Here is a 13035-nt window from a genome sequence, read left to right on the forward strand (position 1 = left end):
TTTAGCCACTTTTATCCTGCTTCTTTGTAATTTTTTACCCATTTAAGCTACCTTTTGCCATTAAATGCTATTTTTTTTCTCCATTTTTCCACCTGTTCACAGCTTTTTTCCTATTTTAATCACTGTTCACTCATTTTTTGCAGCTCTTTGACCACCTGTAACTTAATTTTGTGACGTGCACCCATTTTTGCCCTTTTTCACCCAGATTTCTCCATTGTATGCCTATTTTGCCCCTTTCCCTCATTTTTTTGCCACTTTTTTGCTGCTATTCGACCATTTTGGCCACCTTCCACTAGGGCTGGACAATTAATTGAAATTTGATCGTCATTTCAATTTTGGCTTCTCACGATCATAAAAACATTATAATCTAAGAAAAACGATGAATGTGCCGCACGGCGTGGCGTGTATGCAAGTTCCTACACTGTAAAAGCACTGTGAATGCACCTGTGTTGCGTGCGCAGCTGCAGCAAGCGTGTGACGTATGTGGATCAATAATACAACGAGCGAGTGATCAAAAACATGACAGAATGGCAGCCTTTGGTTGATAAGAAGGGTAGGACATGGTAGGACAATTTGCATGTTGCAAATTTTGCAAGTTTTACAGGAGTGCATGTAGATTGGGTATTTGATTTTATTTATTGTTTTTTTAAATTGCTATTATTTAATATATTATTATTATTTTACTTGTTACTAATTTATTTTTCATTGTTCTTTTAAGTTGTGGTTCAATAAATACTCAAGTTTTGAAATCAATGAGTAATCGTGTTTATTGATCGTGATTTCAATATCAATCAAAATAATTGTGATTATTATTTTTGCCATAATCGTCCAGCCCTACCTTCCACTTAGTTTCATTGCCACTCTAATCCATTTTCGACACTTTTCACCATTTAGTTCGTGGCTCTTGCTAAGGCATTTTTTCAACAACTTGGCTCTTTGGTTGAGCAGGGTTGAGTAACACTGCTTTAGCTAGGCCTATATATTGCCCAGCCCTACTTAGGGTGTGACATGTCAGTATTATTGCTAAAATGAACTTTTAGTTGATGGTTTTTAAAATTTGTGCATTTTTATTAATTTTGTTAATCAAACTTAAAATACAATTCTGACAACAAAGCTAAAGCTAGGCTGTGTTGATAAGTTTACATTTGCTATCCCTCAGACCTCTTCAGTCCACCCTGTTCTCTGAGTATGATCTGATGAGCCACATCTTGCTGCATACATCCACGACTTATTTACTGATTACTGTTGTTACAGCAGTTCAGCCACAGTCTCCATTTTTAATGTCTATAACATGCAGTTTTTCTTCAGTGTTCCACTTAATAAAACTAATTATTAATGGTTGGAAGAAGTGTGGGAAAATTTGGTTTTTAACAAAAAACAAACTTATTTCCTGTATATTAATATTTTAAAATCCACAAACACTGAGTTAAAAGTAAACTGTATTTTTTTATATTATTTTTTTCTTCAGCAACAACCTGTTTGTCAATGCATGAATTGTTTAAATATTTGAGTTTTTGTAGTTGGCACTGGTCTCTCACCTGTTTGACTCTCAGGATGCTGTCTCATGAAATCATCAAAAAGTTTGCAAACTTTGTTCAAATTGTGCAACTGTTTCTTGCACCCCGATGGATTAGAAAAACACAAGGCAGTTCCATATAGACCAGTTAGAGGTCTTTTTATAGTCCTGTCATGCACCCCTAGTTGGAAGAAAACATAAATGTTTTGTATTTGGGAATTTGCATGTGACGCCAGGTCAGTGATCAAGAGCAACATCCACCAGAATTTCTATCAACTCTCCACGCCACGTGTTTAAAGGTTTAAATATTTAAAACGAAAGATTGACACAACAAGGGCGGAGTAGAGGTCGGTGTACTCACAATCAGAGGTTTGGTTTTGGGAGGGAGGGTTAACAGTGTCCAGTACTGGCTCTGTTTGGGGCTCTATGGCCTCCATGGGGATGTGCAGTGCAGGGGCAGAGCTGGTGGGCTGTGGGAAACAAACATCAAGTTGTCGGCATGCAGAACATACAGGGGAGTTTAAAGGATAAGACTAGTACTCCTCATGATTTTGTTATCCTCATAAAGTCTGTCGTTTTCCTTCCCGGTCCATTGAGCTTTTTTTATATTTAAAAACATATTAATGAACCATACTGTCACACTGGATGACATCCTTATTCAATAACATCAAGTCAGTGGAGTTTTTCTGTTTCACTCAACATGAAATATGATTTATGGCCTGTTTAAGTTCTCCACAAATGCCTTATCTACTGAAAACAGAACATTTGAGTAAACCATTTTAGATCATGTGAAAGAAGTCAAATAAAGTCATGAAACTTGGTAAAAATCCTGTTTCACTTTGGATTTTTAAAGTTTAACATCCCTCTTAAAGTCAGAAGGATTCTCCTGTAGTTTACAGATTACCTTCACTGCTTTTATTGATAGCATGTTTGTGGCCGGCATGCTAGGAAGCAGTTGGCGTAATAATAAAGTAGTTTACCACTCCTGACTTACCATACAGTTTTTCCACAGAAAATTCACCAGTTAAGGTGGTTGCTAGCCTTTTGGCTAGCAAATTCACTGACTAAGGTTTGTTCTCATTTTCGTATTTGAATATCCATTCAGAAACTTTGAGATCCATCTTTGAATATACATCTACTGCTTTTCCTGTTTTCCTTCTCTTGTTTGACAAGCCTTTCACCATGAGAATTAGTCATCTGACAGACTATTCCCTGAAAACAGAGATCAGGACTCCAGTTTGAGACATGTACTTGTGTAGCTCATATCATACTGATTATTGTCTTTTCAAGGTTTTGACAAATATGGAGTAGTACCAGTCTTATCCTTCAGTCAGTAACATTAGTGGACAACAGCGTAGTCTAACATGCTAGCACACATAACAACAGTTAATAACATGTTGGAGCATAGCAGGAGAGTCAGAAAGGTAAACTCAAAGGAGGATGGACACGAGGAAAGACAATATTAAGTGTTATACAGTGCCTTTTCAGCAACACTGTGGGACAGAGAGGAGAAACGTACAGTATTAGTCAGAGAACACCCAGGAACGGCACACCCACAACAGATGGAGTGACACACACTTAAGTACACCATGAAAACAGTTTCTCATGTGACTACTCTCCTGTTTCCTCACCTCCTCATCGCTCTCATGATCTGCTGCCTTCTTCTTCTTCTTCTTGTCATCCTCCTTCTTCTTCTTGTCTTTGTCTGGCAGGATGTCGTCCAGCCAGGCCAAGTCATGTTGGGAGAACATCAGATCCAGGAGCTTTCGTACGACCATCAGACCAAGAATCTACACAGAAAGAGAGACAAAAATCAGGTGTCTGAACCCTTCATTTTCCTTGAAGAATGATCAACCTTGGGTGTCAGAGATGTCCAGATTGGCTTCATACATAGGATTCTCTGCATTAAATCACCTCAGCTCTAAAGATTCATCTTCTGTGCTCAGCACAGTTTAAATTAAACTTAAATTAAATTTTCTTCTAAATTAAGTTTCCTGGTTAACTCACCATCACTGGGAAGATGATGGCCAGGAAGGTGGACTTAAGGATCCAGAGCACAGCCAAACAGAGGATCTGCACTAGTGTGAATAGATGGACTCGTCTCAGAGGAACATGACGCAGGAAGGAGAAGTCCGGCTGGTGTTTGGGAGGCATCAGATACAGCTTGATACGCTCCCAGAACTGAAACACACAGGGTTGTTTTATTTGCACTGATAAAAATGTAAAAATATGGTGCTTAGTGTACTGTGACCCTGTGTATTGACATTTAAGTCAACACAGACATCATCTTTGACTTACCTGGATGCCACTCAGTGAGGCTACCCCCATGTAAAGGAACACACCATACAGGACTGGCATTGGGATGTACTGTTCAAACAGGAGTTTATAATTTAGAGAACATGAAGGCATTTTTAGTAAAAAAAAAAAAAAGGCAAATGATCAAATAACAGATATGATACCATCTCACCTGGAGGACTGGAGCAAGGAAGACTGAAAGTCCAGTCAGAACGAACACCAGAGTTCCTGTCAATCTCTGCTCCCTGGACAGGTAGAAACATTGAGTTTTATCCACAAACTGTACAAAAAAAAAAGTGGGATGACAAAATTATGGTCCTACCTGACCCCCAGAAACTGTGGCTGCTCCCCAGGAGCACTGGACTCACTCTCCATCTTCAGAGAGTCGATGTGAGCAATGGAGATGACAGTAGCGGCTACATACCATGGCAGACCCATGAAAGAGCACACTGCCATTAGGACCCCCACCCAAAACAGGTCCAAGTGGTAGCCACAACCTTTCTGCAATCAGAAAATAGAAGAACTTTAATCCACAGTCCTACTGTGTTTTTTGTAGTCTGCAGATCACTCCAACAGCACTATTTTTAATTCTGATATTCAACCATTCAACTATAAGCACCAAGATAGAAAATTAGCACCTGCTACCTGCTCAGCCTACAAGCCACTTTGTTAGGTAACTAAAAGAAAAATGAAATAGACATTTGTGACAGAAAAAATTGTTAATTGATATCCAGTCTTCTTCTGGTTCTGCTCTGAAACAGAGGAGGGTGATCTGACCAAAGAGCCCCACTTCCTCCCTGTGTGAGAGCAGGTATCAGTGTTTAGACTGTGTGTTAAATGGTTTGACTTAGTTTGACTTTTGCCCAGCACAACATGAATGTGCATCCCCAACACAAAGTCTGCTTGCAGAAGGTATTTTTAAACTGAGGTCCTGCTTGTCTTCAGTCCAGTATGGTAACAGAAGCCCTCTCTCATGACTTATGGTCAAATGATCTGCAGCAAATAATGTGATTCCTGGCAGCATTACTGAAGATTTCTGCTCATAATACCTCTGCACAAGTTAACCAAAGCCTGGTTGATTTGATTATGAACACATTTTATTTACCACTAGTTCTTGTCAGTTAAAGTCTCCAGTAATTGTGGAAGTGAAGTTCTTTTATTTTGAGATGGAAACTCAAATATCTTAAAACACAAATGCGAGCAGATAAAAGTCACAACAGAAGAACACATGGTTACTAGAAAGCATCTCTGATTGAATGCCACACATTTGCTGAGTAAAGAGGGATTTTGGAAGAGAGAGACAGTTGTCATGCTTGAACATGGGAATTCGTATGATCACCATAAGCTCGCTTAGACTACACAAATTTAGCCGGATTTTAGCCCGATTGCAACGTTGCAACTCATCATCAAAACTCGGGCCTGATTTACAGCGTCAGGAACTACAAACGGTCTTGTAGTGTGACATAATTGTGGCTGTGCTCTCCTCTCCTTAGAGAAGCTGTTCAGGTCCCACTGTCACAGGAAGGCCCTGGGCGTCCTGAAGGACTCATCCCACCCAGCACATCACCTGTTCTAACTGCTACCCTCAGGAAAACAGTTCAGGACTAAAAGAACCAAAACTAACAGACTGAAAAACAGCACCTATCCCAGAGCAGTTTCAGTATTAAATAAGAAACTGCTTGAGCACTGAATGTAACTGCAAAAAAAATAAATTTCATTGTATGTTGTACAATGACAATAAAAATGATCCTACATCATTGTCTAGTTTTACACCCTGACCTGACGTTAACGACATGAATCCTGGCGTCTACCAACAAAACATTTGCTCCTTATCTTTGCATCATCATTTACTAGATTAACTACTTTTTATTCCCTAAAACTAATGTGTACATTTTATTTACGTTATTAAATGCATCCCTTAAGTTAATTATGAAGAGCCAGTCCATGTTGTCCTCCTCTTGACACATCCATACTTATTATCCATAATCCAATCCATCATTATTTCTTATTTTCCTTTTTTACGAGCAAAAGACCGCTAAAGTCACACAGAGCGCTTCTGTTGTAGACTGACTGACACTCTTTGGTTTGCCTCCTGACAACCTGTGAACTCGCACTCAGTGGTGACGTCAGCATACGGTGAGCGGTTGGGATCTCTCCTGTAGTGTGGCCAGGCTGTCAGCCAAGACGGGAGAATATTTTTGTTGCATAATCTGACATCGCCTCGTCATGAACAACCAAAAAAATCGTGTAGTCTGACCCAGCCTTAACTGAGACTTTCCAACAGAAACCTATGATTTTGACAACTCTCTTCATGTGCATTTCTGACATTAAATCAATTGCAGAGTATCTTACACTTCAGACCAGGGTTAGTTGTAGCTTAATCAGCCTTTTAGAACACTGTAATGGAGACTAACCAGCCCCAACATAAAAATAAATAATTCCAAAAACTCTTTCTGTTTTTGGGTGAGATAAAGACACTTTCAGTGTTGTCTTCTTCAACACTGGCCTTCATAAAATATCCCAGGCCTTGTTTATAATGTTACACATCATTACATTGAGATGCCATTGAAAATAAAGTTGCTAATAAATAAGAATCAGTGGGTGGTAGAGTTTTGAGTCAGCCACAGTTGCAGGTAGAAGGAAAAAGGAATTTACAACCCTGTTGCACACCCACATTCATACACTGATGACAGAGGCTTCACTGCAAACTACCGGTCTAAGCATCAGGATCTTTTCTCATTCACATACACTCACGCTGATGGATGTACCCCAAGGACCATTCGGGAGCTAATTTCTTTTCTACAAGGACACCTCTACACACAGACCTATCAAGCCACTGATCATCTGATTTGTAGACAACCCACTCTATCTCCCAGGCCACACACACCCAGATGAAGCTGTAATGGTGCCATAAAAGGCCACAGGGTCATGAATAATGCTCTCACTGCTAATGCAACACAATGGGTGAGTGGTTCAGCGTGCATAAGTATTGATACGCAAGGAAGGTTTATGGGGTTTAATTTATTTCTGTCTGACTGTTGGAGGTCAAATGAGGTCGCGCTATGCATGCCTGATTTATTTGAATGAACCATGAGTACTTTCAGCTTTACATGTCTCATCATAGATCATTTTGTTATTAGTTTTTTTTTTACTGAGTTTGTTTCCTGTAAATCAAAAGAAGCTGTCCATGACATTGATCTGATCAATGTTGTTTGTGTGTTTCCAGACCTTGAGCTTGTTTTCCTTGCGGTTGACTATGACCGCGCTGATCTGCTGGTCCATGAAGATGAGGATGGTGACCAGGAGAGCGGGGATGGAGCTAGCCAGATACCACCACCAGGGGTTCTTACCAAACGGCATCACCAACCAGCCACGATCAGAACGGGTAGGCTGAGCACAGACAAAATGTTATAAAGTACATCTGCAAGAGGACTACATGCATCTATCTTACTATCGAACGCTTTACAATTAGGGATGCACCGATCCACCTTTTCTGGTCCCGATACCGATTCCAATACCTGGGCTTTGGGTATCGACTGATACCGATCCAATACCAGTGTTAAAAGAATAACCTGCATGCCCTACTGTAAGATAAGACTGGTAATTGTTTTAGGTAAGGCAAAAAATGAGCACATATAGATTACTGAAGTTGATATTTATTCAAACTATAAAGTGTTTAAATGTTTACCAGCAGTTTGGTAAAAACAATGCTGCAGAACTTACAGAAATAACTATTCAATTGTAAACTTTTATACCCTGTAGACTAGTGATGCAGCAAAAAACAAAGAAAGTGCATCAGAGGTAACATTCCAGTACAAAACTGTATTACACAAGTGTTTTTAACCATATACTGTAAACAAAGTGACAATTCTGTGAGAAAATAGTGCAAACAACCCTATAAAAAAAGGCTTAGAGCTGGCTGCCTAGATTGGCACCATGGATCAGCCCTTTCCCACCGATACCCGATCCAGCTTTAAGGGGCTGGAGCAGGCTAATAGCCAATACCAGGATCGGTATCGGTGCATCCCTATTTACAACTACACTGTAAAACTGAGACATGCAAGCATGCAGTGGTGGAATCACTTTAAACTAAAATACCAGTGCAGAATACTCCATAAGACCTAAAAGTATTTAATTCAGCTGTCAACAAAAGTATGAGTGTTACCAACAAAACTATGTACAGTGACTAATTCTGCAGGAAAATGTCTCCTCAAACTAAAATTGGAGTCGAACTGACATTATTAAACTAATACTGATATGGTGTTGTGGATTTGAAGGAACTTATCATTTATTATAGCAAAACTGCTTCAGTGTTTTCCACAGAATGACTCTGTGCTTGGGTGGTAGAGATGGACATTCTGTCCTGTCTCTTTCTGGATGTTTAATTTTTGTTTCTGTTCTCATGTGTCACTTGATATCCTGTATTCAGTGAGCTGTGTGTGTGAGGACTTACTGCTGATGAGACAGCATACTGCAACTGTAACCCTAAAGCAGGGGTATCAAACTCAATCACAACAGCCCTGGATTCTGGACTTAGGTCTAAATTGAGAGCCTACTGGTCAACACAACCTTGAACTGTCAATCTCATTTTCACCAGTAATAAACAGCACTGATGATACATCATTTGGAAATTCAAAAAAAGTTAAAACTGATAAGTTTAAAGGCTGAGATAAAAAAAGTCCAATTTATTAGTCTGAAAGATCAGAACACAATATTAAAAATAGAAAAATAATGTTTTTAAAGAGCAAACATATGAGTAGAAAGTTGAAATCATTAATTTGAAAGGTCAGAATATGAGATAAAATTTGAAATAGTGAGTTTAAAAGTCAGAAATTTGACTTAAAATTTTAAATTGAGTCTGATAGGTCAAAATATAGAATTAAAGTCCATTTTTAGCTTATATTAATGTCAAAATATGAGCTAAAATTCAAAATAATGACTTAAAAAGTTAAAAATATGACTTAAATTCTCTAAAAAGTTAAAATATGATACAAAAAGTGAAAAGTATGAACTTAAAATGTCAAAATATGAGAAAAAAATTGAGATCATGAGTTTAAAAGACAAAATATGGGATTAGAAAGCCATAGTAAGGAATTGAAAAGGTCAAAATATTATACAAAATTCAAAATAATGAGTTGAAAGGTAAAAATATTCTTAAATTTTAGATTGGGAATCTAAAAGATAAAAATATGACATATAAAGCCCCAATTATGAGTTGAAAAGGTCAAAGGATGAATTGAAAAGTCAAAATCATGTTTTAGTTATAATCTCGAGATGTAAAATTGAAAATATAAGATTAAAAACAAATTATTTTCTTTCCCCACAGTTGTGATTTTTCATCTAATTGTTCTTACTCTTCTTACATTTTTATACTCGAGGAAAACTGCAGAGCTCATGCTGGTGGGCCAGTTATAATACAAATATAATATGATCTTGAGGGGGCTGGATTTGGGCCCCGGGCCTTGAGTTTGACAAGGCCCGGGGGCCAAATCCCCTGCCCTAAAGCCTTGGAGTACAGGAAGATATCAGCAGCAAGAAGCTGCAGAAAATTGCTGAAACAACTGAAACAACAACAAAGCGGAAGTTTTAACATGAGACGCGTGCACCTCGAGTAGTGCATTCACAGGGAGGATACACTGGAAATGGTCTCTTGTGGATAGACAGATTTAGGTAGAAAATATGCAGCAGATTTACTTGGGAGGCTTTAAATATACCAGGGTGGCCCAAACAAGCATTGCCAATGTGTGGAAAACACTGCACTAACTACTCTGACACATTTATAACAGATCAGGTTCTGAGTATATGCATAGGTTTTTACATGAGGCTTTAAAAACTTCTGTAAACCACTGGTTTAATATGTAAGACTGTTTTATTTAGCAAACTTCAGAAATAGTGAAATATCTAGTGAAATATTAAGTACAGCTTCCATGTAATGCAAGTATGAAATAGCATGCAACTAATCAGAAATTACACACCAAACACAGAAGCACATTTATATGTTAGAAAATTGGTTAAACACACATAATCAAGTGAGGAATTAGTTACCTTGAACTCAGTAGGAACAATTAGTTTTGGCGTGTCTAACCCCATCAACATGTCCAGACCCACAAAGCACATGATTGACATGAAGATGGAAAAATCACTGATAAGCTTCCTCAGCTACATGTCCGCAAGCACAGAAAAACGCGCCAAGACGAAGACGGGACAAACAAGGTTGTATCACAGCACAGAGGAAAGACATTAAAGAAATAAATACAAGAGAAAGGTGCATACGTGAGGAACAAAAGACATAGAAGACGAAAAAATCAACTCAGTTAGTAAATCATTACAATAAAGTCCATGGTTAATTTGATTAAAAAACTACATGATTGGGTGGAGAAAAGCATCCAAGCAGTGACAATAAAACGACGGGTGTTTGGGAAACCTTGAGCTCAGTGGGTACGTTCAGTTTGGGGGTGTCCAGAGAGAGCAGGGCATCCAGTCCACAGAAGGTCAGGATAGAAATGATGATGGAAAAATCACTTACAAGGGAACGGACCTGGAGCACATTCAGGGAGAGCAGAGGAGAGAGCATGGGGGAGGACATTCCTGTAGATATAAAACTTTAAGGGACAGAAGTTGAATTAGGAGAAGGAAGGGACAGCCCTGGATGCAACTGGTATAAAAACTGTTGCTACAGGATATCAAAGAAATTAAGTAGATGCAATTTTTAAAACTGATTTCATGATAAAATCCTTTTGTTTTCAAATACTGTTATAGTTTAAGAGAATTATATCAGACAGTTTACAAATGCATGATCTCCTGAGCGAGCCATTCTTTCAAAAATGTTTGTAGAAACAGTCTGCATGCCTAGGTGCTTGATTTTGTACACCTGTGGCCATGGAAGTGATTGGAACACCTGATTTACATTATTTAGATGGGTGACTGAATACTTTCAGCAGTATAGTGTATAAACTGTATCTGGGGTCAAAGAAAGTGCTTTTTGTTGCAGCATAAATTAAATCGGTGTCCTCTTTTGCCATTTAAATGTCTGATTCAACAACTTAAACATGTATCACTGCTGATTCTTGGGCATCTGCTGTTTGAATAATGAGCCAATTAAAAGCAGGACAGCACAGCGTTATTGACTCTAGATCAGGTAATTGCTGGTCAAAGTCACAAACTCCTTTTGCTGTCCCGAGACATTAATTCACTAACAATGCTCTGACCCTCCTATTTTTCAGACTGAAATGTTTATAGATGAAATTTTGATTGATGCATTTTGTTGCAAATACATTTACAACTGATGCACTGTGAGTGAAAACAACAACTGCATTGGTTAGATACAACAGTGATGTTAGCACTGTGTAGTGAACCAGTTTGAAGATGGGTCTGTAATCTTATAAAACACTTAAAGCAGTAGAGGTGGTGTGATCCAACTGTCCCAGCAAGGACACTCACATCATTTCAGGTAAATCTGGAAAGACCCCGTCTCAGTTTTTCTAGCAATATGGACACAATCTGAGGAAAATTAACGTCCTACCTACAGTATATTTGCAGGTACTGGACTCTCTTATTATGTTTTTATGTTTATAAATGTATGAAATTATTTCATCTACTTCTGAAGGACATGATGTGAATAAGATAGTTTGCCTTGTTGTCTGCAGCTACTATGGCTACTGAAGTATTATTTTTTTCAGACTTATTCTTGGCCTTTACATGCTAGATTATAGAGGAGGACAGTGGACAGAGTCAGAACTAGAGATGAGAGAGTGGCAAATGACATGCAGGAGAGCAGCCACAGGCTTGATCCGAACCCAGCCCACATATGTACATAGGGTGTGACACAATCCGTAGCAATTTGTGCCCCTTTACTGCTTCATAGTACATATCTGTGTGTTCCAGGGAAATTCTACACAAAATTTCTGATAGTATGAAAAATAAGAAGTGTCTTAAGGCCTATCTGTACATGCATCTATGTATTATTTCAAGTTGGTAGAAACCGTAAACATCATGAAAGTCTTACCTTTGTTGGGAAGTAGCGGCTAAATTTGAACTTCTTGAGAGAAACCGTCATGGAGTAGGTGCCGAAGAAGAGGATGAAGGATACGAGGGCCAGGTCAGGAACATACTTACAGGCCTCCCCCACCAGCGTGCCTCCATACTTGATGCAGTCTTTCTTACTCATCTGACCCCAGTCCAAGTCCGTCAAGTTAAACTACAGAGACCGGACAAGGTGGAGGGGGAAAGGAGAAGGAAGGTGATGGGTGGGATGGAGAGAATGACATGTGGAGAATGGCCAAAAGGGGATGGGTTCAAAGTTCAACAGCAAAATGAAAAGGAGAAAAGAGATGCAGTATTTAAAGAAAGAGTGATTCAAACAAGTACTTTTATTTAGTCTTCATGCCAAGACAGCATGACAGAAAAGAAGCAGACAATCTCTCTTTTCCACCGAGTTCTACTAACATTTAACAGGTGAGGTCTTTTCTGTAGCTTTACAAATATAAAGTCAGGTTGGAATCATTTCCCAGAAAGCTAAAGTTTTACTTAACTTCTTCATTCTGAAATAGGACCAAGAAATGTATCTCTCATTTTTTTATTGTGCCAGGTAAAACCGATTTCCCACCCTGAAATGCTCCATAAATTCAGACCATTTCTCAGTTAGAGCATCGCCACAGTTAGTTACTGGCAGCGACCTTCACAGGTATGCAAGGAAAGGATGTTTTCTCATTTTTGTCACTTACCAACAGAGTCATGTTATCATCTGCGAGTGGAGCTGAAACATTGAAGCCCAGTTTAGATGCTGAGGAGCAAAAACAAAAGAGGAGATCAACATGAATGATGGGTAACTTTACAGTTAGATTTAAAGAAAACAAGAAAAAAGATCGGTCATTTATGCATACTCACTTTGTCAAACAGCATCCAAGGAGGAGGCAATAAAGAGAGGAAAGCACAAATAACAAAGGTCAGATATTTGGTTCTGATCATGCTAAATTATATCTTGATTTCATTTCATTTTTTTGACTTGGAAGAACTTCTGTTTCCTAAATGCTGTCTTGTGAATACCAGTTCAGACCAAAGATAAACAATAAACCTAGTTACTTGCAACAGCTGCTAAGTTTTCTCTCTGCAATGCTCTGAAAATCTTACTGATGCAAGTGGGAGAGACCATGTATTGTTTCGATAGCAAGGACTCGGTTCCTCCGTTTCCATTTCGGCTTTTTATGCCTGCCTTGTTGCTTCAT

The 13035-nt window shown here is 38.7% G+C and overlaps 1 protein-coding gene and 1 long non-coding RNA gene across 2 annotated transcripts in view; one reads left to right on the forward strand and one right to left on the reverse strand.

Moving 5' to 3' along the window:
* LOC121525357 overlaps nt 1-13035 on the forward strand; it is a 29932-nt gene that overhangs the window by 9895 nt on the left and 7002 nt on the right. The window contains exons 2-3 of the long non-coding RNA XR_005993212.1: nt 3229-3333; nt 7038-7196. This is a non-coding gene — a long non-coding RNA (uncharacterized LOC121525357). The remainder of the gene's footprint in view (nt 1-3228; nt 3334-7037; nt 7197-13035) is intronic.
* slc4a5b (solute carrier family 4 member 5b) overlaps nt 1-13035 on the reverse strand; it is a 62179-nt gene that overhangs the window by 3957 nt on the left and 45187 nt on the right. Inside the window, exons 16-26 of the mRNA XM_041811307.1 lie at nt 12535-12593; nt 11817-12008; nt 10236-10349; nt 9857-9970; nt 7040-7201; nt 4134-4312; nt 3984-4056; nt 3815-3883; nt 3524-3697; nt 3148-3306; nt 1878-1986 (exon numbers count right to left, since the gene is read on the reverse strand). Coding sequence (XP_041667241.1) covers nt 1878-1986; nt 3148-3306; nt 3524-3697; nt 3815-3883; nt 3984-4056; nt 4134-4312; nt 7040-7201; nt 9857-9970; nt 10236-10349; nt 11817-12008; nt 12535-12593 — 1404 coding nt within the window. The remainder of the gene's footprint in view (nt 1-1877; nt 1987-3147; nt 3307-3523; nt 3698-3814; nt 3884-3983; nt 4057-4133; nt 4313-7039; nt 7202-9856; nt 9971-10235; nt 10350-11816; nt 12009-12534; nt 12594-13035) is intronic.

Source organism: Cheilinus undulatus, linkage group 17, assembly GCF_018320785.1.
Source record: "Cheilinus undulatus linkage group 17, ASM1832078v1, whole genome shotgun sequence".
NCBI classification, from domain to species: Eukaryota; Metazoa; Chordata; class Actinopteri; order Labriformes; family Labridae; genus Cheilinus; species Cheilinus undulatus.